Here is a 26,895-nt window from a genome sequence, read left to right as displayed (position 1 = left end):
TTTCAAATATGCTCAACATCCATTATCAATTTGTCATCTAAAGGAATCCAATTGATAATCCAATACTACTTTGGTCCATCTTATTTCAAGCTAAAGAGGCATCAAAATAAGAAAGTAAAACTATCACAAAAGATGCACCTAGAGAGATAATTTCATTCAACGTACAAGTAGCAAGGACGAACACGAGATAGAAATGAACATAAGATAAATTCATGAAATTAATTTGTCTACAACATGTTTGGAGCAATACAATATTCTTAGCCTAACATGATCAAACTAAGAACAAAGATAACGGAGATGAAATCCTTGAAACCATGGAGCTTGAAGATGATGATTTGACTTTGGAGAATTCTTCTTTTTCTAACTTCTTCACCAACAAAACACGTAGCACTTCCACTCAAAATTCACACCAATTTGTTTTCTCCCAAAATCATACACCACCGAGCTATCCAAACTTAATCTCCCAATTTGATGTATGGAATTCCCTCCAGATTCGTTCCTCCTTTTTTAATTTGCTGCCCAAATCGTTCATTTTCTCCCAAGCAAAACCGCCTAACTGTCAGGAATGAAACTACCCAAGAAATTGCTAATTTGCAATTACAATTGCTCAACCCGGCCAGGTAGATTTTGAAATTAAAAAATCACCCGGTCGGGTGATAGAAATTCTACACATTCTGGACTCCTTACGCATTCAGTAACTGACCCGGACGGGTGTTCAAACTGTGCTGGATTGACTCGGGCGGGTGTAGAGCGCTGGAATCCCTATGCATTCCGAAACTGACCCGTTCGGGTGGTAATTAGTGCAAAATCTCGCCCGGACGGGTATAATACACTGGAATCTCCACGCCTTGAAGAAGTAGCCCGGGCGAGTGGTTGCTGCTGCTGCTGTGCTGAATTTGGAACTCTTACGCAGTGCACGCCAACTGTTTGGTGAAATGCCACAATGAGAAATCAACACTTGTCTTTTACATAGCACACCAAGTGTTTGATGGAATGTTTAAGCGAGTTCCAGTCAGCTTTTTACATCCTAAACTTCGATGAAAACACGATTTTTTTTTTTTTTTTTTTTTTACTCCTATATAAGGAGGAAGGGTGAAATTGTTTGCGTCTACCAGGGGTCGAACACGCGACCACCTGGGAAAGGGACACGGATATCCAGCGCTGGTTGCCACTAGAGCAACTTGGCTTGGATAAAAGGGGTCGAACACGCGACCAACTTGGCTTGCCACCTGGGAAAGGGGTCGAACAGCGCTGGGAAAGGGGTCGAACACGCGACCAACTTGGCTTGCCACCTGGGAAAGGGACTTCGATGAAAACACGATTTGATGAGTCATAATTTACATAAAAATGTGTAGCCTAAGGGGAAAAATATAGAAAATATGCTTCGCATCAGCGTGCATGAACTGGCTCACCACTCCTACTGCGTATGCAATGTCTGGTCTTGTATGGGATAGGTAGATCAGCTTCACAACAAGTCTCTGGTATCTCTCCCTATGGGCTAGTTCTCCCTCTTCCTTAATCTGTAGTCCATGATTTTGCACCATAGGGGTATCTACTGGCTTGCTCTCAAGCATCCCAATTTCTGCCAATAGATCAAGTATATACTTCCTCTGGTCTATGAATATCCCCTTTTTCGATCTTAGTACTTCAATTCCCAAGAAATACTTGAGGAGGCCTAGATCCTTCATCTCAAATTCCTGGAACAAATTCTTTCTTAGTTCAACTATTTCTTCCTCATCATCTCCTATGATGTTCATGTCGTCCACATAAATAATCAGACATGTCTTGCCCTCTTTCTTGAGAAATAGAGTATGATCTAAATTACTCTGTTTATACTCATACTTCTTCATAACCTCTGTGAATCTCTCAAACCATGCCCTTGGGGACTGCTTTAACCTGTATAGTGTCTTCCTGAGTTGACAAATCTCTCCTGCTTGAAACTCCTCGGTGAACCCAGGTGGAGGTTCCACAAACACGGGTTTTGGTAATTCCCCATGTAGGAACGCATTAGTTACATCGAACTGATGAAGTGACCAGTCTTTATTCGCCGCGATCGAGAATAAAACTCTCACAGTGTTGATCTAGGCTACTGGGGAGAATGTCTCGGCATAGTCCACCCGATACGCCTGAGTGTACCCCTTTGCCACAATTCGTTCTTTATACCTCTCAATTGTACCATCTGGCCTTCTCTTTATCGTGAACACCCATCTGCATCCAATTGTCTTTACTCTATCAATCACTTTGCCTTTCACCCATGTATTCTTCTTCATAAGTGCCTTCATCTCAGTAAGCATGGCTTCCCTCCATTTCTTATGTTTCATAGCTTCTTCGGCTGATTGTGTGATTTCTTCTTATTCATATAGTGCAACCTCAAAAGCTCGTGCCATCTTGGTGAGATTTCCTTGCACAAAATTTGCCACTCCATACCAGTTTTCTTTCCGATCCTCTCAGGGGAGTATCTTTTTGGTGGAACTCCCTTGTACTCTGAGGAGGAAGTATAAACCTCCCGGTGTCTCCATCAATAGTGTATCTTCCTCTAGGAGTTCTGTATCAACAGGGTCAGAAATAACTAGACTTTCAAGTGTCGGTTCAAGGATTACCTCGGATATCGTCGGAGGAGAATCACATGGGTTTGGGTGAGATGGCTCTTGTGGAGAGACCTACTCGGCGGCAGTGACAATTGATTTGGGTGGTTCCTCGATTGGAGAGCTTGGCAATGGCACAACCCAACTTAGGTAGTCATCAGAACTATCTGGAATACTCTCCCCCTGACTACTAAGGTGGGTGTGGTAGAAGAATTCGGTCTTCAAAAAATTGTAGTTCATGGTGGTGGTGATCTTTTTGGTGTGGGGGTCAAAGCATCTATATCCCTTCTTGTTCGCCACATACCCCACAAACACACATTTGGTTGCACAGGATGATAGTTAGTTTCTCTCATATTTTGGGATATGAATGTACACGATACAACCGAACACTTTGGGTAAGAGGTCATGTGTTCGGGAATTTTGGCTTGTTTGGATAGTGTATCGAGGGGAGTTTTCACGTGAAGGATTTTGGTAGGTAGGCGGTTGATGAGGTAAATGGACGTAGCAATAGCTTCCGGCCAGAAAAACTTAGGAGCTTTGGATTCAATTATAAGGGCCCGAGTCATTTCTAAAATGGTCCTATTTTTCCTTTCAGCTACCATATTTTGTTCAGGTGTATAAGCACAAGAGGTTTGATGGATCACACCATTTTCTTTGCATAATTGGTTCATATGGTTGTTAACAGATTCCCTCCCATTATCCGACCTAAGAGTTTTGATAGTGGTATGAAATTGTGTTTGTATCAGTTTAAATAAGGTGGCAAATTTGTCAAAAATTTCAGATTTATGTTTCAGAAAATAGATCCAAGTCATTCTAGTGCAGTCATCGACAAAAATCACAAAATATCGAAAGTCATTCCCCCCCAACAATAGGTGCAGGACCACATACATCAGAATGCACTAAAATAAACATGGATTCCATAAGAGTGTTTGTAGGTTTAAACGACTGTCGGTGGCTCTTGGCCAAAATACAAGTTTCACATGAAAAGTCAGAAGAAATTGAAAGGTTCGAATAAAGCAATTTAGAGTAACCAGGGGAGGGGTGTCCTAGTCTTTGGTGCCACAGTCAAGTTTCCTACTTCGTGGATCCATGAGCCAGCATCGCACTACCATGTTGAACTATCTCGTCCACGTAGTAGAGTCCCTACTTCTCAGTTTCATGCCCAAGAATCCTCATCATCTGAATACCCTGCAATATACAAAATTCGGGATGCATTAGAAGTGTACAATTCAATTCCTTAGTCATATGACTAATAGACATCAGCCTCTGAGATAATGTAGGGACATATAAACAATTTGTAAGACGGAGAGTAGGTGATATCTTAATCGTGCCAGATCCCACAACATTAATCAATTCCCCATTCGCAGTCTTAATATATGATTTCGTAACTTCACTAAAGTCAATAAAATCATTTTTATCTGGAGTCATGGTATCGGTCGCCCCACAGTCAAATATCCAGCCCTTCAAATTTTTATCAGTGATATCATAAACATGAAATGCAGCGAAAAAATCTTGTAGTGGTGTAAACTGATTTATTTACTCAAAGTTGGGGTAAATATCAAATTTCAGGAAAGGTTTAGGTTCAATTTTATTTTTCGGAAAATCAGGGAGGTGAAACTTAATGGGATGGGGTCTCTTTTTGTATTCCATATCTTTCTGGGGTAAAAAAATGCAAATTCCCAAAGTGTAAATTAGGGTTTGGATTGAATCCAAACCCTTTATCTCCTTTAGTCGCGCCGCCTCCGTTCTCCGTCCATTATGCAAAATTCCCGGTGCCTCTCAAGCCTCCGCCAACCGGTGGAGCCTCCTGGCGTATCCCCGCTCTAGTTCCGGTCGGTTCCCCATGGTTACCGGCCTCATTCTGCCGTGGTGCTCCATCTCCATTCACCCCGATCGTCATTTTCGCTTGGGCTTATGATGCCCTTGCTTTTTGTCGTTCCTTCCACCTTTCTAGGTATCCAAGTCGTTTGAAGCAAGTCTCCCAAGTGTGTTTCTGTTTCCCGCAATGGGAGCACCATAATTTTGATGTATAAGGCCTGTTTCCCAGTCGATTGGTGGCAACGGGGCGAAGCCTTATCCGATTCCCCCCTCCCCAAGTGATGAATCTGTGCTTCCACCGTAGGATTCTCCGGTGGGTGGAGACGATATCGGTGCCATAATGCGACGTCGAGCTGCCTCCGTCTTCACCCATCCATATGCTGCCTCTACTAATGGGGTCGGCACCCTCACAAACTCATCTCTTTCTCTTTTTCTTTCATGCTTATCTTCTCATATTTAGCCAACTCAATACTTCGGGCCAAGATATATTTTCTCTTCTCGTGTGTAGCTTCGTGTTTGAGACGAGGATCACATCAAGATTGTAGAAAAATGTACAGATGAGTGGAGAAGAAGCTGTAAATCATGGAATGTTGTATTTATGTTTAGTTAAGGTTTTCTTTTATTTACTCTCTGAAATGAACTTTCTAATTTTGAAAAAGTCAAACAACCTATTACCCCTACACATCATTTTATTTACAACTTATACCATTACTATTAACAACTTATACCACTACAATACTGTGAACCTCACTCTCTACTAACATTATTTCCACTACTTTTTTTTCTCTCTCTCTCTCTCTTACTTTTTCCCTTATTTATTAAAATTCGTGTCGAACCTATTGTTCATACTCTTTGGGGACGGATGGAGTATTTCATTTCTAACTGCTTTTAGGATTGAGCTTAGAGTTTTAATTGTTGCGCTTGACCTTGGAAATATTTTTCATGCACAATTATTGCAAGTAATATATATAGCTCACTTGATTTATTTTGTGTTCTTAAAAGACCGTTACTTTCCTCGGAATCATCTAGATTTATGTAATTTATGCATTTTCCGTTTCCCCCTTTCTCATATGTGACAACATTTTTTTTGGGTGGGGAGGCTTGGTTGCTGAGAACTATTTAATCCATCACATCTCTACGAGATTGGTTGATGACACGATAACTGCAACACAGTTTTGCTTGGTTTATTATTAGTACAAATCTATCACAAAATTTTTACTATTTCCTTATAAAAAAGTTCTCCAAAACTTATAAACTAATATGATATGGTCTTCGTGTATAAACTTTTTTATGTCCTGCATACTTATCCACTCTATATCTATATTTTAATTACTCTTTAGTATTTATGATTATTGTTATGTACTAATTTTTTGATGTGAATGGTATCGAAGGTACAATATAGAATTATGATTGTTGTTTTGTGGCAGAAATAATAAAGTGGTTATCGGAAACTTTGAATAATTTCTAAATAATGCAAATTCCATACATTTATCTTAAATATTGGTTTCTAAAGTTGGTTAATTTTATGTTTTTGGACTGTACATTTAAATTGTTTTTTTACTTCTGTGATTTTTAACTTTTAGATAATATAGTTGCATCTGATTTTAAGCAATTCATTATGAATTTAACGGGTGTAATACTAGTTAAAACTAAAAGCAAAGATTTAAAAAAATAAAGAATGATAATTTGCATCACATTTTTATCACCAAATAGTCCGTATAATATTTAGCTCAAAAAAATAAAGAAGAAAAAAGAGACTGCCGCTCGAGCCAATCTAAATGGGCCGAATTGATAGCCCAAGCCAAACCAACTATTAAAGCCCAACAAACTAAACCAAACAACATAAAAATACCACATTCACCTCCATCCTCAAACCCTAATCTCCGCCAACCCCCATTTCGTCCGCCTCAGAGAGAGAGAAAAATGGTGTCGGGTTCGGGGATCTGCGCGAAGAGAGTGGTGGTGGACGCCAGGAACCACATGCTCGGACGCCTGGCCTCCATTTTGGCCAAGGAGCTTTTGAACGGCCAGAGAGTCGTCGTCGTCCGATGCGAGGAAATCTGCCTCTCCGGCGGCCTCGTTCGCCAGAAAATGAAGTACCTTCGCTTCCTCCGTAAGCGTATGAACACCAAGCCCTCACATGGCCCCATCCACTTCCGTGCTCCTTCGAAAATTCTTTGGAGGACTATTCGTGGGTACGATTTTTCGTTTTCGATTGCAGTCTACATTTTGTTTTATGTTTAAACTGTGTCAATTTTAAATTTAGTTTTCTTTTCATTATTTAGATATGTTTTGGATATCGTGTTAAATGCTATGCACTTGTAACTGTAGTTTGACAATCAAATTTAAGATATGATTTACTGCTTCGTTAATTGAGACATCTGTTGGCTTTGGTTAGTTTATGTATTGATTCTATGAATTCTTGTACTCCCTCAGTCCCAAGTGGCTTCTTTTTTGCCCTCTTTTTTGGAAAAATGATACTAGCGTCCATCCTTGAAAGTTTGTCCCATTTTTCTATTTGCATCCTTCTCTCAAAGTTTGTCTCATTTCACTTTTTACCATTTTTGTTAGTTTACCATTTTTGTTAGTGGACCTCATATTCCACCAACTCATTCCTACTCACATTTTATTATAAAACTAATATATAAAAATAGGATCCACTTTCCAATAACTTTTTCAACCCACTTTCCATTGCATTTCTTAAAACCGTGCCGGGTCAAAGTGGGCCAATATTTGGGGGACGGAACTAGTATAAAATAGTTGAAGTGGAGAAAAAGTAAGAGTAAGAATTATATAGAGAAGACTCTCCTCTACATAATTCTCTCTCTTATTTTACTCTCTCTCTACTCTAACTATTTTATATCATTTTTCCAAAACGAGGACAAAAAAAAGCTAGTCGGTTATCTTGAGACGGAGGGAGTATTTGTTTTTCTGCACTTTTGAAATTGATGACATAAATTTCCAACTCTATGCATAGCAATATCATTCCTTTCTTATAGTATTTATGATGCTGGGCTTAATTGTATTTGCAATGACTTATGTTTTAATGTATTTGGATTCCTTTGGACGATAATATTGAGGTTATGCTCATTTTAGTTATGCATTATCACAGAATGATTCCTCACAAGACTAAGAGAGGGGAGGCTGCTCTTGCTCGTCTTAAGGTTTACGAAGGTGTACCCCCACCATATGATAAGACCAAGAGGATGGTCATTCCAGACGCTCTCAAGTGAGCATTTGATTGATCAAATGGCATTATAATTTGTTTGTCTATTTTTGGTAATTAACCTTGTTACATATTTTGACAACAGGGTTTTGAGGCTTCAAGCTGGACACAAGTATTGCCTGTTGGGTAGACTGTCATCTGAAGTCGGATGGAACCATTATGATACCATCAGGGTAAGTTCATCTATCATTTCTATTATCTGTAGAGTTATCGATTATACTACGTTAATTTTATATCAATACCTCATAAGTCTATTTTGCATAGCCATATGTGTCTAACTCTGGGAGATTACTCTGTTAAAGTTGCACCAATTAGGATACAGTTATTGTCATACTTTTATCCTTGCTGAATTTGCTGTTATTATATAAAATTTAGATTGCTGGTATTATAGTATATGTATCCTCATATTTATATTGTGGCGATGTTTTGTAGGAGTTGGAGAAGAAGAGGAAAGACCGAGCTCAGGTAACATATGAGAGGAGGAAGCAGTTGACAAAATTGAGGGTTAAGGCTGAGAAGATTGCCCAAGAGAAGCTTGGTTCCCAACTCGACGTTATTACTCCGATCAAATATTGAATTAAGTGTTATAGTCCTTTGCTGTGACAATTTTGATGGTTACTGGTTTACGGTTTGGATTTGATTTTATTAGTAATTCATGTCCTCGGAATATCTTATTTTCGCATGTCACATTAAATCACAATTTTCTTTTTCTAAGTTAGTTACATTCAGCAGTCCGTCCCCTCTTCAATACGGAGTAATACTTTTTATTTTGTGTATGAGCCTCGTTCATACCATGTTGTTGAGAATGTTTTCAAATGGAATCTTTGATTTAATTCTCCTAAGTTAGTTTAATGCTCCCTCACGAATAGGAGTTCTGTTTTTTTTTATTTTAATCTGTCTGTGAATAGGAGTCCATGTTCACTTTTACCATAGATGATAATAGGGTCTTACATTCTACTAACTTATTTCATTCGCATTTCATTTAAAACTACCCTCAGTCTGCCAATAGGAGTTCCTAATGTGAATCTTAGGGATTCAAGACACATATGATTCCCCCGGACTTGCTCTTGTAAATATTTCAATAAGAAATGACACAATAAAAATGATGGAAAAGGGAGAAGGTGAATGTGTTATGATTTAGATAGATGCTTGGAACCTATGGACCTTCTACAAAATAATTAAGATAACCCAAGACAATTTTCACCAAAGTAAGAATCTAATGGCTCCACAAAACTAGCAACACAAGAACTAGAATTGCATACCTTAACATTCAATCTAAGCCCGATAATAGTTTAAAATGCAACCACAAGGGATTTTGATAAATCTTCAAAGATGAAGAGGAATGCTCACAATGGATTCTTTGGTAGGTTTACAAAATGTTCAAAGCTTCTAGCAAAAACCCTAGACATGGGTATTTATACTAGAGGATAAAAGTGCTAAACAAAAGAGTCAAAAAGAGTTCAAAACGCAGGTCGCGCAAAAAGCCCGGTCGGGCGTTTGTACTCATACAAAAGGCCCGGTCGGGCGAACTCTGTGGAGTTCGCGACCAAAAACTGTCAGAACGCCAGGTCGGGCGTTTCCCCTTGCAAATCGCCCGGTCAGGCGTTTTCTCTGGAATCCTCCAAAAACACTATCTTCGTCTTCGAAAGAGCTTCGCGTGAGTATCTTGCACGCTCCCATCGGAGTCCGGATGAGAGAGTTATGGCCATTACACGAAAGGCGCGTAGTGAGGAGTAAATGACTCCATAAGAAACGCTTAGACGAACATCGCTTCCGTTCCCTCCTCCAACGAGGCCTTGAGCACCATGCTTAGCTTCTGGTTGTTCCCCACTCGAGCATTATCTTCGGAGGAGCTTAATCCACGGATGAATGTGCTTAAGTTGTCTTGTATCTTCTTTGTCATTCCCCTCGTCATTGGTCGATGGATGTCCTTGGTGGGGTTGATCAAATGATGCGTGACTTGTGGATTCGCATCAGTTCCGTTTTTTCATTTTAGTCCGTCTGTGAATAGGAGTCCGGGTTCACTTTTACCATACATGATAATAGGCTCTAGAGGTCCCCAAACCGAACCGAACTGAACCTGCCCGGAACCGTCGGCGGCGGTTCAAACCGTGACCGGAACCGCCAATTCAGGTTTCATTTTTGGACAAACCGTAACCGGCGGTTCGGCGGTTTCCGACAACTTTTCATGCTATTTCCGACCTACCCCTAGCCTTTTCAGAAACCGGTTCAGAAATCGCCGGTTTTCATCAGAAAACCGTTGACGAAAGCCGGATTTTCAAAATTTTGAAATTTTGAAATTTTTTTTTAATCACAATTTTCCCCTATAAATACCCCTCTCCTCTTCATTTCTACTCACCCCATTCTTGTGTTAATAAGAATTTCTCTTCTCAATCTCTCCATCCTTATTCTCTCAAGTTGTTTACGTTATTTGCACTCATAATTTACTCACGTTGTTCACGTTATCATATTCACACAATCACACTACTCTCTATTCTCCACTTTCAATTTCCATAAATATCATGTCTTCATCTCGTCGTCGTGGTGATCGGGGCAAGGGAATTGCCCAAGATCAAAGTGATACTCGTCGTCGACGTGCCCCTACTAGAGCCCAAGTTGTGGAGGAGGTGGGAAGGCGAGCCACTCTTCGAGCGCAAGTAAGTTCTGATATGTTTATGTTTTTTGTTAATTCATTTTTATTAAATTCATAATTTCATTTTTTAACATCTATATGTCTATGTGTTTTATTTTTGTGTTAGTATTTTTACTTAGTTGTATAATTTTCGTAGGATGAAGAAGATTGAAATGCGGCCTTGTTACTTGCCCTCGCCGACGACGACCAACAAACAAGGGGGGCATTCACATTCGGCTTCGCAATTCGAATACGATGTGAATCTATCATCGGACGAAGGCGATGATGGATCGCATCAATTTCCCCCTTCTAGCGCCGGCCAAGTTGGCGAAAATGATGAGGAGGCCGATGCTCCACCTTCTTCAGGACGACAAAAGAAGAAGATGCCTCCAAAGTTGAAATCCGATATTTTCACCAAACATTACAAGAAGGTCCCGGTGGTAATTTCAAATCCTAATGATCCGACCACTGCCGTGGAGACAAATGAGTTCAAAGCATATTGCAACTATTGTGAGAAAGTCAATCCATTTGGAACCGGTGGGGGATATGGTACTCTCCATCGCCATTTGAAGACAAAACACCCCGTGGAATATGGGCATACTAAGTCCCAAAGCCAAATAAACTTCACTGTCGGCTCATCGTCTCAAACAGGTACGCCTCTATTTAAATATGATCCCAAAAATGTTATCGATGCTATGGTAAGATGGGCGTCAATGAAGCATTTTCCATTTAATTTTTTTAATGACAAAAAATATGAAGTTACTATGCAAACCGCATTTAATGTTGCTACAAAAAGAATTTCCCCCTCAACTACTCAAAGATCTAACAACCGGCAGTTTTTTGACAAAAAAAAAGAGACGTTGGAAAATTTCTATCTAACTTGGGGCACAAAGTTAATATTTGATCTGATGTGTGGACGGATTCTTTCAAAGAAATTCTTACATGGGAATTTCATGTCATTTTATAGAAAATAGTTGGTCTTTAAATAAACTTTTAATTGGTTTTAGACAATTTCCTTCACCACACACCGCACAAGCAATTGCATCTTTAATTATTCAAGTTTTGAATGATTATGATTTATGCAACAAAATATTTTCGGTTGGTTTTGATAACGCAACCGCTAACACTGCAAGTATACCCGATTTAATTGCGGCTTGCTCCCCGGTGATAAGTGGTAAGTATTTTCACCAACGATGTATTTGTCATAATTTAAATTTATGTGTACAAGATGTTTTGTCTTTATGGCAAAGACAAAATCAACCTATTACAACAGTTGTATCCTTGATCCACTGGAAGCCTCAAATTGGCAAGGCGTGGAAGAAGTATTGTCATTCGAAGAAAATAAGGTACACAACTTTTACTTACGTGTCTACTAGATGAAACTCTATATTTGATATGTTGCATTCTACATTAGAGCATATAGAATATTTGGTTGATTTTTATAGAACTTTCCCTGTAGATGATTTATATCTAACATCTTCTTGTTGGGATCAAAACATGAGTTTATTTAAATTATTCAAAGGTTTTAGAAATGCCACCGTTGAGTTATCGGGTGTGTATTATTGCACATCCGTTCGTGTTTTAGAACATTGCATGTACATATCACTGGGTTTTAAAACTGCAATGAAAAATTCCGCAAATAATCTTGAATTAATGTGTGTTTTATATTACATGGTTGAAAAATGGCTCAAGTATTTCAATGAGATCCCAACGGTTTTTTTGCTTGCAAAAGTTTTGGATCCAAAATGGAGACTAGTTGGTACTTTAAAAATTTTAGAATTTTATTACAACAATTTGGCTTCTATTGATCTTCAACCACTCCGAGCTTTGCAATCGAATGACGAGGACGACGACAACTACATAAACCTAGCCCAAACATTCCAAATAAACCTCCCTCACCTCCCAACCCTGCAAAGAAGTTTTGAGTTCGACTTGCGGGCTCTCTTTCACGATTACGAAGCCAAGTACAACAGTACCCACCAAGTGAGACGTAGACCTCCCCGTCAAACACATAACTTTGGCTTCTTCCAAGTTGATGACTCCGACGCCCATTCCCAATTGGCGGACCTATACGGCTACAGCAGCGGAGGAAGGACGGCAAATTCGGCAAGTGAGGTAGATTTATATTTTGACTCACACTTTTCATTCAATGATGAAGAAGGAGGTCTCGTTCCCCAACGAATCGACGTCATAGATTGGTGGGGATCACACGAGAAAGATTTTCCCATCCTTGCATCAATGGCCAAGGAGATCTTTTCGGTTCCGGCTTCCACTGTCGCCGTCGAGTCCGCCTTTAGTGTTGGAGGCAACGTCTTGGACGACAGAAGAAGTAGACTCACGGGGCAAAACATGGAAGCCACCATGTTACTTGATGATTGGTGCTTCGCCAAAATTAGAGACCAAGAACCGGATTGGGACAATCAAGTAGTACAACCCGACCAAGACTACTTCCCCGACGAAGAAGAGTAGGCCAATTCCTCCGATCAAGCCAAATAGGTAAGCAAGGTAAGAGAACTACGTGGACTTTGATTCCAAAATGCAATTGAGCGTTAAGGATACGTAGGCATCTCAACTTAAATTTTAAATTTATGTTGAGCTCAAGTCCTTTTCCTTTATTTCTTTTTTCTCCCCTTTGTTTCGAATATGTAATTTGTAAATTGTAATCAAGACTTTAAGTCTTTTGTAATTTATAATTTTTAAGTTGTAATTTGTAAATTTTAAGTTGTAATTTGTAATTTTAAAGTTGTGATTTGTAATTTTAAAGTTGTAATTTGTAATTTTTGAAGTTGTAATTTGTATCAATAAAATTGCATTTGTACATCGCTTTATTCTAATTTTATTTATGCAAGTATATTTACATTTTTTACTTGAATTACAATGTAAAAAAAAATAACATGAACCGCCGAACCGGCCCGGAACCGGATAGGAACCGGCGGTTCCGGCGGTTTAGATGAACCGCCGGTTCACGGTTCAGGAACTGGAACCGTCGAACCTAGGACGGGCCGGTTCAGGTTCATGCTTTTCTTAAACCGGAACCGGCGGTTCCAAACCGTGAACCGCCGGTTCCCGAACCGTGGTGACGTCTAATAGGGTCTCACATTCTACTAACTTATTTCATTCGCATTTCATTTAAAACTACTCTCTCCGTCCCAGTTTAAGAGTCCTGTTTTGTCATTTTCGTTTGTCCCAGTTTAAGAGTCTCATTTAGAATTTACCATATTTGGACATAAAATTTAACCTCATGTTGATGAAATTTACACTCAAATGCCATTACTTTCATAAAAACAAAACAAAATAAAATCTTAAACATACAAAAAGTCAAAAGGGTCTCACTTTCTATTACCCCACTTCAATTATTACACACTACAACAACCATTACCTCACTTCATTTATTACACACTCTGACAATTTCGTAAAACTCGTGCCCTAACTAAATTGCACTCCTAAACTGGGACGGGGGGAGTAATATATAGAAGTGAGATTCATATTCCATTAAATTTTTTCCACCCACGTATCTTATCATTTCTTAAAACTCGTGCCACCAAAGAATGAAACTCCTAATGGTGGACGGGGGGAATATTATCTGTGTCCCTCAATAAGAGTCATATTTTGTCGTGTCAGGCCGGCTCTGTCCCGCTTTGCCCAGCCCATCTGTGAAATGGAATGGGCTGAGCTCATTGGTTTAAGTGGTTCTATTTGGGCTATTTTATAAACCCAGACCTGGCTCGGGCCTAAGACCATCTGAGGCATGGCCTAGATCCAAGACCAGCCCAGCCTATGAACGGTCCATCAGAGGCCAACCTTATATAATTAATATTTTTTAATATAATTAACTATTATTAATAGTATATTTCTCGATTTATGGATGTCATCATTGATGGGGTTTGGAGCTCCTTGCACAGCGGAAGACTTGTACAAAACAAATAAATTAGACGTAGGATCTATTTGACAGGTTATGGGATTAATCTATTTACATGTTAACACAGAATTGCAAGTTAGAACACAAATCATTTATGCTTAAAGAATATAAATCCTAAAACATGAATTCTACGGTTTAGAGTTACCGATTTGATTCTCCAAAGAATCGTCAATTGCTCGCGCCTTCTCCACGGTGATCTTCAATGCTAAACCACGGATCTTCTGACTGGTTCCCGAACTGTATCTCGATATCAAGGTGGGCTGATCTTATCAAAATACTAAGACTCGAATAAAGAGACAGAACTTTCTCACGGAGGAGGAGCTGAAAAACTCACGGAGGAGAAAATTAGAAAATTTCGTCCTCCTTCAAAAAGAGAAGGGACGAAAATTTCATCTTTAAAAATTGTGTTTTCTGTCTCATTTATTCTCCTATTTATATTAAGTTCATATTGGGCCCAGTCAGGGATCTATAGAAGGTTTTGGATATGGGCTCCCCCAATTAGCTTTTTACTAATTAAATTGAACCCATAATTTAATACAAGCTTATATTGAAATATTACGAGCAGCCACTACAGAAGTAATATTGACCTCCCCATCCAAATCCGAAATTACAAGTAATCCGGGTTTCCATTTTGTTTATTATTTATTCCCGCGCTTAAGATATAAATGTCCATTAATTAATTAAAGTCTGCTATGGACTTAATTAATTAACATCTTATCAATTCCAGGAGTGGACTTAGCAAGAAACATTTATTTATTATTCATGGAATAATTAAATTCCAACTGGCCAGTTTCCGAATGATAAAACATTGTCCAAGCTCCTCTTGAGGACATTATCAAACGAGACTCACCTCGCGCACGATTCAACATAATAGCAATCTTTTGATAAGTCAAAGTAGTGCATAATCACTACCTAATATATCAGGATTATTAGTTGCGAAAAACCCACACCTTTTGATAAGTCAAAGTAGTGAATAATCAATACCGTATGCTCAATGCTAACGTATGTAGATTAAGAAATACTCCCTCCGTCCCTAAAAATTTGTCACTTATTTCCATTTTGGTCCATCCCTAAAAATTTGTCAACTTTCACTTTTACTATTTTTGGTAGTAGACCCCACATTCCACTAACTCATTCTCACTCACATTTTATTATAAAACCAATTTATAAAAGTAGGACCCACATGCCACTAACTTTTTCAACTCACTTTCTATTACATTTCTTAAAACCCGTGACGGGTCAAATGGTGACGAATTATTAGGGACGGAGGGAGTAGTCTTTCAGTAGATAGCATAAAGACACGTCTTGCTATTAGATCCATTAAGTGCTATCCCACACCAACGTCATCTTATTTCAATAAGGCTTAGAAATAATCGGACTGACATTGCAACCTTTCACGATAGGTAGCCAAAGCCTATCTATGTTGTGAAATTCTTCTTTTTCTTTTGCAAAGCATTGCATAGAACCGACAGTAGTTACTTTAAAGTGGACGACGCCCACAACCAGTCTACTAAGCAAAAGACTTAGGCTTTGTTTACTTCTTATGCATTTAAATGTTTATAAAACATCTTATAAATGCACAAACAAACACAATGTAATAATATACTGATTCTAAAGTTTAAAGTTTATTTTTAACAATACTACTCATATTTTGGTATTCAAACCACAGTCTCTAATGAATAATTATGGAATATGATTTTTTAAATTTATTAGTTAGTTCATAAGTTATATGTCATCATCTACTTATAATAGTGGTTCTTCCTTTAGCTATGCACTTCTAGATAGAGTAAAGAACGTGAAAAATATATTAGTACAAAGTCAGCAAATAAACTTTTGGAACATTATATTTTGATTTTATTCACGGGTTGGGGGTCTGCCTAAACCCCCCGCCCACTATGGGTGTTTTTGATAATAAAAAAAAGTCAGCAAATAAACTTAGCCATTATTTCAATTTAAATTTCGGGTAAGTGAGAAATAAATACAAGTAACAAATTATAAGTATGTTTTATTTTTGCATATAATATTTTTGGAATCTCTTTAATCTACATAAACAAAAAAAAATTCAAATAAAGCTCAGCTAGGCCAGGCCCATTTGCCAAGTGGGCCTAGACTGGACCTGGCTTAGCAAAATTAAAAAGTCCAGCCCAGCCCAGCCCGAGTCAGACATGGGCCTGGACTGGACTGGGCACAAATATAGGCGGGCATCGAAGGGCCTGGGCTGGGTCAACCCCGCCCACTTGACAACTATTGTCACATTTTGGTATCACATTTCACTAACTCACTTTACTTACATTTTATTATAAAATATTTTATAAAATCAATAAAAATAGTGAGTCTCATATTCCACTAATTTTTTAAATGTGACTTGTATTGTGGGAGGGAGGTAGTCATGTCTATGCTGAAAATATTTTGGTGCCAGAATGACTTAACATCTAGACGGCGAAAAAGTTTTTTTGTTGGGTTTCTGTATTTTTTTAATTTCTGAGTTTGACATTTTATTTTCTTTTAAATTTCTAAGATTTCTTATCAACTTTAGTGGGTTTCATTGTTTTGAGGTTGGGATTTTGATTTTTCATACTCCTTCTGTCTCCAAAGAGTATGAACTATTTCCTTTTTTGTCCGTTCCTAAAACATATAAACTTTCTAGTTTTGGAAAATTCAAACAACATATTACCTACCCCTACACATTATTTTATTTACTCCCCCCCCCCATCACATGTTACTTGCATTGTTCCATTTCGACTCGTCACAAACTACTTACACTATTTCTAGTTTAAGTTATAATAAATGTATTTAATTAATATGTTAGTTTATGTTAAGAACTCCTTCCTTTATTAAGTGGTATATTTCATTATACTTAAAATTCAAATTTAATTGCACTAAAAAATCAATCCCAAATTTACGGCCTAAAATGAAAGTGCGAGTAATATGGGACGGAGGGAGTACAACTTATATCATTATTCATTAACAACTTATACCATTACAATAATGTTGACCCAATTCTCCACTAAAATTATTTCCACTATCATTTCTCTCTATCTCTCTCTATCTCTCTTACTTTTCTCCTTATTTATTAAAGAGATAACATATTTTTTGGTACATCAACTATCCTAAATGAACAAATTTGGTCCATAACATTTCATAATATCTTTTGAGGTTCGTCAACTATGAGTTAATATCAATTCAACTACTTTTTGGCTATTTTCAATATTTTCATGAACAAAGTACTCTCAAGGCAATGAAGGTCATTTCAATCTATCTACTCTCTCTTTTTTATTAAAATATACTAATATAATTTATTTATCCTTCTTTCTTCATCTCCTTTCTTCTTTCTAATTTTTTTCTTTCCCTTTACCCTAAAAGACCCTAATACCTCAAATATAAAGACTCCAAAATATGTAATTTATTCTCTATTCTTCATTAAAATATGTAATTTTGTACCATTCAAAATTCCAGTCCAAACAAATCGCCGCCTCAGAAATCATAAACCTCATTTCAACGACCCAAAATCTTGAACCAAGATTCCCTAAAAATTCAATCTTTCCATAAGGAATTCCAAAGAGGAGTGAAAGGGCCATGCATGAGGAAGTATGTTTTGTAGAGAGAGAGGGGTGTTGAATATACTGTGGTGTGGTGGAGGAGCATTGTGCATACATTAATATTAGGGTAAAGGGAAAGAAAAGAGAAGAAAGTGGATGAATAAAGAAAGAAAAATAAATTAGTACATACTTTAATGAAAATGAGAGGGTAAATAGATTGAATTTCCCTTCATGGCTTTAAGGGTATTTTCGTCCTAGAAATATTGAAAATAGCCAAAAGAGTAGTTGAATTGATATAAACTTATAGTTGATGGACCTCAAAAGATATTATGAAATATTACGGACCAAATTTGCTCATTTAGGATAGTTGATGTACTAAAAAATATGTTCCCCTTTATTAAAACCTGTGCAGAACCTATTGTTCATATTCTTTGGAGACGGAGAGAGTAATATTTTTCTTTTTAAAGAAACTAGGATTTATCTGATTACAAGTTCAATCAATTTATACACGTTTTTGCATCACACACCTTTTTTGGTCTGAACTATATCGTTGGAATCATAGTTTGGATTCATAAATGCAAGATTATTTAGAGAGAAATATGAAAAAAAATTGATAGATACTCATCCGTCCATCAATAAATGTCATATTTTACTATTTTCGTTCGTCCATTAATAAATGTCACATATCTTTTTTACTACTTTTAGTAATGAACCCCACGTTTCAATTACCTTTATTTCATTTACATTTCAATAATACATTAATATATAAATGTGGGATCCGTTTTCCACTCAATTTCTATTATATTTTTTAAAACTTGTGACTAGTCAAAATTAGCCTTGTATTAGTGAACGGAGGGAGTATTAATGAAGCTGATGAAAAGTGTGGAAAAATGGGGTGGGTTGGAAGTGGGAAGGTGGAACTTGGAAGTGATATTTACAGGAGGAAATTGAATTAATAATTAAAAAATTTAGAAACGACTTTGGATAGTTGGTCAATTTAACAATGAAAATTCACACTTAGTTACTATATTATGCTTGACAAGTTGAAGCCGGAGTACTTCCTCAGCCATTATTTATCAAGTTAAATCGATTATATTCTTGTTTAATGATACTGCTGCTTCAATATTTATTAGTAGTAGTATATTTTAGTTTCGAAAAGATACTGAAATGCGAAATTATGAATTAAATGCTTGTAAGCTACCGACATTTCTATTCAAAGTCAATTTGAATTATTGAAGATAAATGACGACATACATTAATAGGAATTAGCTACAGTTAGAGCAAAAAGACATAGTATTCGCTACGACCGCAAAATGATGTCACTTCCCTATTTTGTTTATGTCACATATCTATTTTATAAAAAAGATAATCCTTTCATCTCTATGAGACATTTTTTTAGGCACATGTTTTTAATAGTGAAAAAAAGAGAAAAAAAATAAAAGAAAGGATAAAGTAAGAGAGATAATGTTAATTTTTTTCTTAATAGAAAATGTTTCACTTGTAGTGGGACGACCTAAAAAGGAATACGCCTCACTTTTAACTGGACGGGGGGAGGAGTAGTTATTAATATATTCAATTTATCTTTTCTTTTTTAGAACAAAGTATATTATTATTAATGAATTAAACTATTTTTTTTCTAGAGTGATATATCTAATTACTCTTTTCTTTTAATTTAATATAGCAAATATCTCCTAAAATTTCATATAATTCATCTAGTATGTCATCTTTTCTGGGACGAAGTGAGTATACTTATTTCATAATCTTCTTTTGTACAATGATTCTAGTATTAGTAAATGAAATCAATGTTCAATTGTTCAAATAAAGCTTTAATTTATGAAAAGAAACGAATATATGAGCGCGTTCTCAGCCATATAGTCCTTAGAAAGCTATCGACCTGGTATATATTCTCTTAGTCCTTTATTAATTGTCCTTTGTTGCCATTTTGTTTGATGTCTACCATTAAATGTCATATTTAATTTTTATTATTTGTAATAAATATATAGGCATTATATTTCACTAACTTATTTCACTAATATTTTATTGAAAAACTAGCGGGACTCACATCCTACCAAAATTTCTTACATATTTGAAAATACTTATTTAGCGATAAAAAGGTGCATGAAACATTTAATCTTGAATAATACAATTACACAATTGGTTTCATCTTATTTTTTGAGTAAACTTTGACCTTGAGCTAAACTAATTAGGAAAAGACATTAAGGGGTGGACAAAATGAAACTGGCAAGTATTAATTAGATTTGACGAAGTAGTATTAACTTCCACCGAATCCAATCTCCTTATCTCTTTCCTGAAAGTATCCACCTCCATAGTTATGAACTTGCAGGATATTCATTTTTGTTTCTTTAATTCATGGTTCAACTCTATATAAATATCTCCTTTTGAGTTTCCAAAGTTATTATCTTTCTCTCTACCATATCCAATTATCCATATTACTTGAAAATGGTTAGGTATCTGCTATGTGCACTGTTCACTAGTGCAATTCTTTTGACATGTAACACATTCACAAATGGCATAGAAGCTATTAAAACAATCTATGTGGGTAAGTCACAAAGTATCCAAGCAGCCATCAATTCTGTTCCTTCAAACAACAAGAACTGGGTTTGCATCTCTGTCTCAGCTGGAGTTTACAAGTACTACTGAATTTCTTAGCCTACTCCATGCAATATTGCATATTTGTGATTTTTTTTTGTTTATATGTGTATAGTAGTAGTATTTGATGTGATTGTAATGGCAGGGAAAAGGTTGTAATTCCAGCAGACAAGCCATTTATTTATTTGAAAGGAGAAGGAAAGGATAAAACTAGTGTTGTATGGAGTGATTCCTTTGGTACAATCTTTGATATGCCAACTTTTAGTTCCATAGCTGACAATATTTTGGTACAAGGCATCACTTTTGTGGTAAGAAATTACTAATGCTTTGGTGTATTCCATTAAATACACCGCCTTTAATATTTTTTGTTAACAATGTACTCACTTTTAAATCTTGGCAAGACATGTAGTTTTTGTGGTTTATTATATGATTAAGAAATTGCAGCTATAATATTAACGATCATAGTTGATTTTTCCTTACAAGTGCAAACCAAGAAGAAACTCTAAAATTAAATCTGTTAATTTTCTTGACAGAACGGTTACAATTATCCGCCAAGCAAGAACATGAATCCGGTGAAGGTGGCGGTGGCAGCGAGGATATCGGGCGACCAATCAGCCTTCTACCAGTGTGGTTTTTCGGGTTATCAAGACACATTGTTGGACGATAAGGGTAAACATTACTTCAAGTTTTGCACCATTGAAGGAGCTGTGGATTTCATCTTTGGAAACGGTCAATCGATTTATGAGGTAAATAAAAATTAAATTGCTTAAAATTTATAATTGACTCCGATTTGTGACTGCATTACTAATATATAATATGGCTACTCATTTATTTAATTATGATTGTATTACTAATAATATATTGGTGACAGAAATGCAACATATTATTGAATGTGGGAATACCAAATCCTGCTTCAACAGGTTACATAACTGCACAAGCAAGAAAGAATAAATATGAAACTGGTGGCTTTGTGTTCAAATTTTGCAATGTTTATGGAAAAGGACATGCCTTCCTCGGTAGAGCATGGTACCCTTATTCAAGAGTCATTTACTATGCTTCCTCTCTCTCAAACATAATCGTTCCCGAAGGATGGCAACTTTGGAGTCGTGACGAGCCTAAGTAACTTACCATATCTCATCACCTTCATAATTTTATTTGATTTTCTCATAAATGTAACTCTTGCTGCTATTTTATGGATTAGGAGCACAATAACTTTCGCCGATGAAAGATGCAAGGGAGCCGGATCGAACAAGTCCAAGCGCGTAGCGTGGGTGAAAACCCTAACGCAGCAAGAATTTAAGTATTTTACAAGCTTATCTTACATCGACAATGTGGGGTGGATTAGTAGGCTGCCTGTTAGAATATAAGAAGAAAATAGCCAAATCCTGGGGATACATGTTATCAAAGAAAAATACAAATATGGAGTCAACTTACCCAAACAAGTATTAGGGCTTTGTGTAATAGTTGTTAGAAAAAACATGTTTCGAATGTTTTTTATATGTAAAACTCCATATTCGTTCTATCCATTTATAATAGTAAGAAATAATTTTGCTACATTTATTTATTTAAATCTTACTTTTATGTATTATAAAGAAATGAGTTGAGGTTTTCTACATTGTATTATAAATAATATAGAAAAGACTCTTTTCTCTACATTATTCTACCACTTCATTAAGTCTTTGAATTTAATTAGACTATCTAAATTAATTAATTCTGATTAATTAATTTTAAGTTATCAAGTCTTCTGATTTAATTGAGGTCCCTTGATAAATTTATTATAAAAATGAACCTTTTAATTAATAAAGAGATATTTTTTGTCTATCCCTGATTAATTTTGATTAAATTTTATAATTCAATAATGTGAGGAAGAGTTTCGGAAGCTCCATAAAAAGACATAAGAGTATGATTTATCTCAAAATTCAAAACAAACCCTCAAGACTATCAAAATCTTTAGGGAAATTATTGAAGCACAATTAGGATGTGAATTTTTTTCAAATAGACGAAATACATTTTAAACATGACTTCGATTATTTTAATTCAAAAATAATTTCAAGTATGTCTGTCCATTTTTATTTTGAGAAATAACTTATTGGTTGGGCAATGGTTTACTTAGTGGTTAGATCAGGCTAGCCACTTGGTAAATTTCACAACTAGCACTAGCACCATGTAACTAATGGTGGCACTTGAGAGAGAGTATACCCCAGGGCGGAGCTCGAAAGAGTATATCCCTAGTGGAGAAGCTCGAACGAAAGTATACCATAGTGTCGTGTAGCTAGCGAGAGAGTCGATATAAATGATTGCTTGTAAGAAAGTAGCCAAGGGTTTCCATGATCTTGGTGGAGGTCCTTGGTCTCCAAGAGATCGTTTGTTCACTCCTCAATTTCTTCCATTTCGATCCCCCATCCATTCTATTTTGTTCTTTATTTTTGTGGGATGGAATCCTTTTTTAGTGTAATGTTTATTTTTATTTTTATTAATTAGTTTAAATTTAAAAGTCTCGCAACGGAGGACTCGAATCTGAGACCTTTGGCCTTAGACATTAACCGATCTCTACCACTAGCTTGGTCAACTCACACAGTGTAATATTTATTTGTGTTTCTATGTAATTAATATTTAGATTGTAATTTTAGTTGTAACTTTTGTTGTGTTTTTACAAGAACCGAGTCTTGGACTAATTTTGAAGATTATTATCGCAAAATCAAATGCCTAACCAATAGAGATTGAAAGTCAATTTGAATTATTAAAGAAAAATGACTGCACGTATGAATAGGCTAATAGGAATCAATGATATTGTTTTTTTGAAAATAAGTCAGTTATCAATTTTTATAAAAAGATAAATAATTATTAGTACATATAATTAATTACAATTCTCTTTTTTAGAACAAAAAGTATATTATTATTAATACATCATTAAAATATTATATTTCCATATTTAATAAAAGGTAAATTAATACTAATACATCCATCTATTTCTTATTTCTATTTATTATTACTTCACATTTTTCTTTTCTACAATAATATACCCGGTTAATTTTTTTTCTCTTTATTTAATACACCAAACATTTCCTAAAATCATGGTTTTCTTTTGTACGATAATCTCACATTAGTAAATAAATTAATTTCTGTTTAGATAAAACTTAACATTGAAACAAATATATGCGTGTTCTCTGTCATATATAGTCCTTAGGAATTAATCAACATGATATATACTGTTTTCATCTGCTATTAACTGTCACATATTGCTACTTTGATATGTCGATTATTGTACTCCCTCCGTCCCGAACTACTCGCACATTTCCTTTTCGGCACGGAGATTAAGGAATGAGTGTATAGCAAAGTCAACAATTGCGGCTGTAGGTGATAATTTTTACTAAAAATGAAAAGAGTGCAAATAACTTGGGACGCCCAGAAAGGAAATAAGTGCAAGTAGTCCGGGCCGGAGGGAGTATATCTTATTTCTTTTTTACTATTTGTTATAAATGGGCATGTTTTTTTCTTTAATTTATTTCACTCGCATTTTATTTTCAAACTAATACATAAAAGTTCACGTTCCATTATTTTTTATACCCATTTTTCTTCACATTTTAAAACCATTTCCAATTCAAAGGGAGACATTTAATAATGAATAATATAATTACACAATTCATTTCATCGAATTAAACTTTGACCTTGAGCTAATTAAATTGCCTATAGAATTTGTAGGTGCTATGGTAAGTATTACCTTTCCTCAAAACAAACATAAGAAAGTAAAAAAGTGAAATTAAAGTAGAAACGTGCATAAAAATAAAATGAAAGTTACTTTAATTAGAATTAACAAAGTAGTATTAACTTCCACCGAATTCAATCTCTATATCTCTTTCCTGAAAGCATCAACCGCCATAAAAATGAACTAGCAATATATTTCTTTTTGTTTCTTTCCAGGTAGAACTCTTTATAAATACCTCCTTTGATTTCCCTAAGTTATATCTTTCTCTCTAACACATCCATATTACTTGAAAATGGCTAGGTTTCTGCTCTGTGCATTATTCATTAGTGCAATTCTTTTGACATGTAACACATTCACAAATGGCATAAAAGCTATTACAACAATTTATGTGGGTAAGTCACAAAGTATCCAAGCAGCCATCAATTCTGTTCCTTCAAACAACAAGGATTGGGTTTGCATCTCAGTCTCAGCTGGAGTTTACAAGTACTACTTTTTCTTAGCCACCTCCATGCAATATTATTTTGTTTCAACTTTTTATTCTTTTTTTAATTTTTAGTATATTTCTTATGAACTGTGTTTGTAATGGCAGGGAAAAGGTTGTAATTCCAGCAGACAAGCCATTTATTTATTTGAAAGGAGAAGGAAAGGATAAAACTAGTGTTGTATGGAGTGATTCCTCTGGTACAATCTTTGAAATGCCAACTTTTAGTTCCATAGCTGACAATATTTTGGTCTCAGGCATCACTTTTGTGGTAAGAAATAGTATAATGTTTTGGTTTATTTCGTTAAATACACCGCCTTTAATCATTTTTGGTTAACAATGTACCCACTTTTAAATATTGGCAAGAAATGCTTTTCTTTATGGTTTATGATGCCGATCGAAATTAAAGGTGCATGAACGTGATAGTCGGAAATGTATATGTGAACTAGCCGGCTGGTTATCACAAATAAATCTCATGTGTACTTTTCCGACATCCATATACATCTCATGTTAAAAAACTCAAAATCTTAATATGTAAGTAACTTTTTGTGCAAAAAGATAAAAAGGACCATGTAAACCAAAAAAGGAGTGAAATGTTTATTATATATGTGATGATAAAACTGTAGCTATATTATTAACGATCATAGTAGTAGATTTTACCTTATAAGTATAAACCAATTAAGAAGAAACCCTAAAATTAAAATATTTTTCTTGACAGAATGGTTACAATTATCCGCCAAAAAAGGGCATGAACATTAAGGTGGCGGTGGCAGCGAGGATCTCGGGCGACCAATCAGCCTTCTACGAGTGTCGTTTCTCGGGGTATCAGGACACATTGTTGGACGATAAGGGTAGACATTACTTCAAGCTTTGCACCATTGAAGGAGCTGTGGATTTCATCTTCGGAAATGGTCAATCGATTTACGAGGTAAATCAAATTGAAATTGCTTAAAATTTATATATTGACTTTGATTTATGACATGTTGTAAAAGCACAGACATGTAAGATTAAGTCTTTTAATTTTATCTAAAGTAAAACAGAGAAGTAGGTTGATGTTGATTGCAAGATTTCCCAATTTCACAAAATCTGCATTTATTATAAGTTGCTCGTCAAACGTTGACTCATAGTTACGCCAACGGGTTTAGGTTAAGGATGAAACATTATTGCTCAAAAAAAATTAAGTGCATTGTAACAATTGCAATTTATTCCCAAAATAGTAATAACCTCTTCATTAATTGAGAAAGCCATACGTCTAACAATTCATTGGTGGCAGAAATGCGACATATCAGTGAATATTGGAGAAGTAAACCCTGCTGGAACTGGTTACATAGTTGCACAAGCAAGAAAGAACAAAGATGAAACTAGTGGGTTTGTGTTAAAAGAGTGCAATGTTTATGGAAAAGGACATGCCTTCCTCGGTAGACCATGGTACCCTTATTCAAGAGTCATCTACTACGCTTCCTCTCTCTCAAACATAATCGTTCCCCAAGGATGGCAACTTTGGACTGCTGACGAGCCTATGTAACTTACCATTTCATTTCTCACCACCTTCATATTTTTACATGATTTTGTCATAAATATAACCCTTTCTGCTATTGTTTTGATTAGGAGCGATATAGCTGTTTCCGAGGAAAAATGCACAGGACCAGGATCGGACAAGTCCAAGCGCGTAGCGTGGGAGAAAACCCTAACACAGCAAGAAGTGGAGTATTTTACTAGCATGTCTTACATCGACAATGTGGGGTGGATTGGTAGGCTGCCTATTAAAATATAAGTTTTGGGCTTATGTAATAGTTTGTGTAAGAAAATAAGATAATATGCATTCCTATATAGGATAGAACTAGACATAGTTTGTTCTATAAGAAAGACATGTAATCCTTCTTTGAAATAATTAGAATACATGACAAATACAAAAGCTCAATTTTAGCCTGCTATGTAATCCTTCTTTGTGTGTCTCCTTTATTGTTCTTGTTTTTTTTTAAAGTTGAAAGGTCGATAATTGGCTTTTGAATTTGATTGGATCTTCATACCATCACATCTTCGGAGCCGCTTGAGATATGAAAATGGATTGAGAAGAAGGTCATTCCCAACTCAACTCGGAGAATTCGTGATTTTGTTATAAAGAAAAACGGATTACATGGAAATCTTAAACTCAATTAAGATAATTAATCTGTTTATAGTTCAACTGTCCCGATCATTTTATTTAAAACGGCCCAAATACTAAGAACCCATCAAATACTAAATATAATCTAAGTCCCAAACTTAAGATATAATCAAGTTCATATTTTAAATTTCGCATAAAATCAAATTTTAGGTGTACAAATAAATTCAAATAATTAAATTTCAATACGCAAAGTATTAGAGTACATAAATATAAAT

At 35.8% G+C, this 26,895-nt stretch overlaps 3 protein-coding genes across 3 annotated transcripts; all 3 read left to right on the top strand.

Annotated features, from left to right (window-relative positions):
* The first annotated feature begins 6,263 nt into the window (after positions 1–6,263).
* On the top strand, positions 6,264–8,363 carry LOC121797438 (60S ribosomal protein L13a-4-like). The gene is made up of 4 exons (XM_042196195.1): positions 6,264–6,598; positions 7,516–7,632; positions 7,715–7,802; positions 8,062–8,363. The coding sequence occupies exons 1-4, from the start codon at positions 6,327–6,329 to the stop codon at positions 8,203–8,205; spliced, it is 621 nt and encodes a 206-aa protein (XP_042052129.1). The 5' UTR covers positions 6,264–6,326; the 3' UTR covers positions 8,206–8,363.
* Positions 8,364–20,179: 11,816 nt separating this feature from the next.
* LOC121796997 (probable pectinesterase 29) lies at positions 20,180–21,696 on the top strand. Its single transcript, XM_042195743.1, has 5 exons — positions 20,180–20,370; positions 20,475–20,637; positions 20,863–21,075; positions 21,201–21,448; positions 21,531–21,696. Exons 1-5 carry the CDS (start codon positions 20,180–20,182, stop codon positions 21,694–21,696), a joined length of 981 nt encoding a protein of 326 aa, XP_042051677.1.
* Positions 21,697–24,327: 2,631 nt separating this feature from the next.
* LOC121796996 (probable pectinesterase 29) lies at positions 24,328–26,290 on the top strand. The gene is made up of 5 exons (XM_042195742.1): positions 24,328–24,518; positions 24,625–24,787; positions 25,235–25,444; positions 25,790–26,037; positions 26,125–26,290. The coding sequence occupies exons 1-5, from the start codon at positions 24,328–24,330 to the stop codon at positions 26,288–26,290; spliced, it is 978 nt and encodes a 325-aa protein (XP_042051676.1).
* Positions 26,291–26,895: the final 605 nt, after the last annotated feature.

The sequence above is a fragment of the Salvia splendens genome, chromosome 3, assembly GCF_004379255.2.
Source record: "Salvia splendens isolate huo1 chromosome 3, SspV2, whole genome shotgun sequence".
NCBI classification, from domain to species: domain Eukaryota; kingdom Viridiplantae; phylum Streptophyta; class Magnoliopsida; order Lamiales; family Lamiaceae; genus Salvia; species Salvia splendens.
Note: the sequence above shows the minus strand (reverse complement) of the source record. Positions and strands in the feature narration are given on the sequence as shown.

Coding starts and splice junctions, on each gene's coding strand:
- LOC121797438 (XM_042196195.1), top strand. CDS start 6,327: ATGGTGTCGGGTTCGGGGATCTGCGCGAAGAGAGTGGTGGTGGACGCC. Junction 6,599..7,515: donor CTTTGGAGGACTATTCGTGG/GTACGATTTTTC, acceptor GCATTATCACAG/AATGATTCCTCACAAGACTA. Junction 7,803..8,061: donor ACCATTATGATACCATCAGG/GTAAGTTCATCT, acceptor GATGTTTTGTAG/GAGTTGGAGAAGAAGAGGAA.
- LOC121796996 (XM_042195742.1), top strand. CDS start 24,328: ATGGCTAGGTTTCTGCTCTGTGCATTATTCATTAGTGCAATTCTTTTG. Junction 25,445..25,789: donor ATGGTCAATCGATTTACGAG/GTAAATCAAATT, acceptor CATTGGTGGCAG/AAATGCGACATATCAGTGAA. Junction 26,038..26,124: donor TGGACTGCTGACGAGCCTAT/GTAACTTACCAT, acceptor TGTTTTGATTAG/GAGCGATATAGCTGTTTCCG.
- LOC121796997 (XM_042195743.1), top strand. CDS start 20,180: ATGGTTAGGTATCTGCTATGTGCACTGTTCACTAGTGCAATTCTTTTG. Junction 20,371..20,474: donor GTCTCAGCTGGAGTTTACAA/GTACTACTGAAT, acceptor TTGTAATGGCAG/GGAAAAGGTTGTAATTCCAG. Junction 21,076..21,200: donor ACGGTCAATCGATTTATGAG/GTAAATAAAAAT, acceptor TATTGGTGACAG/AAATGCAACATATTATTGAA.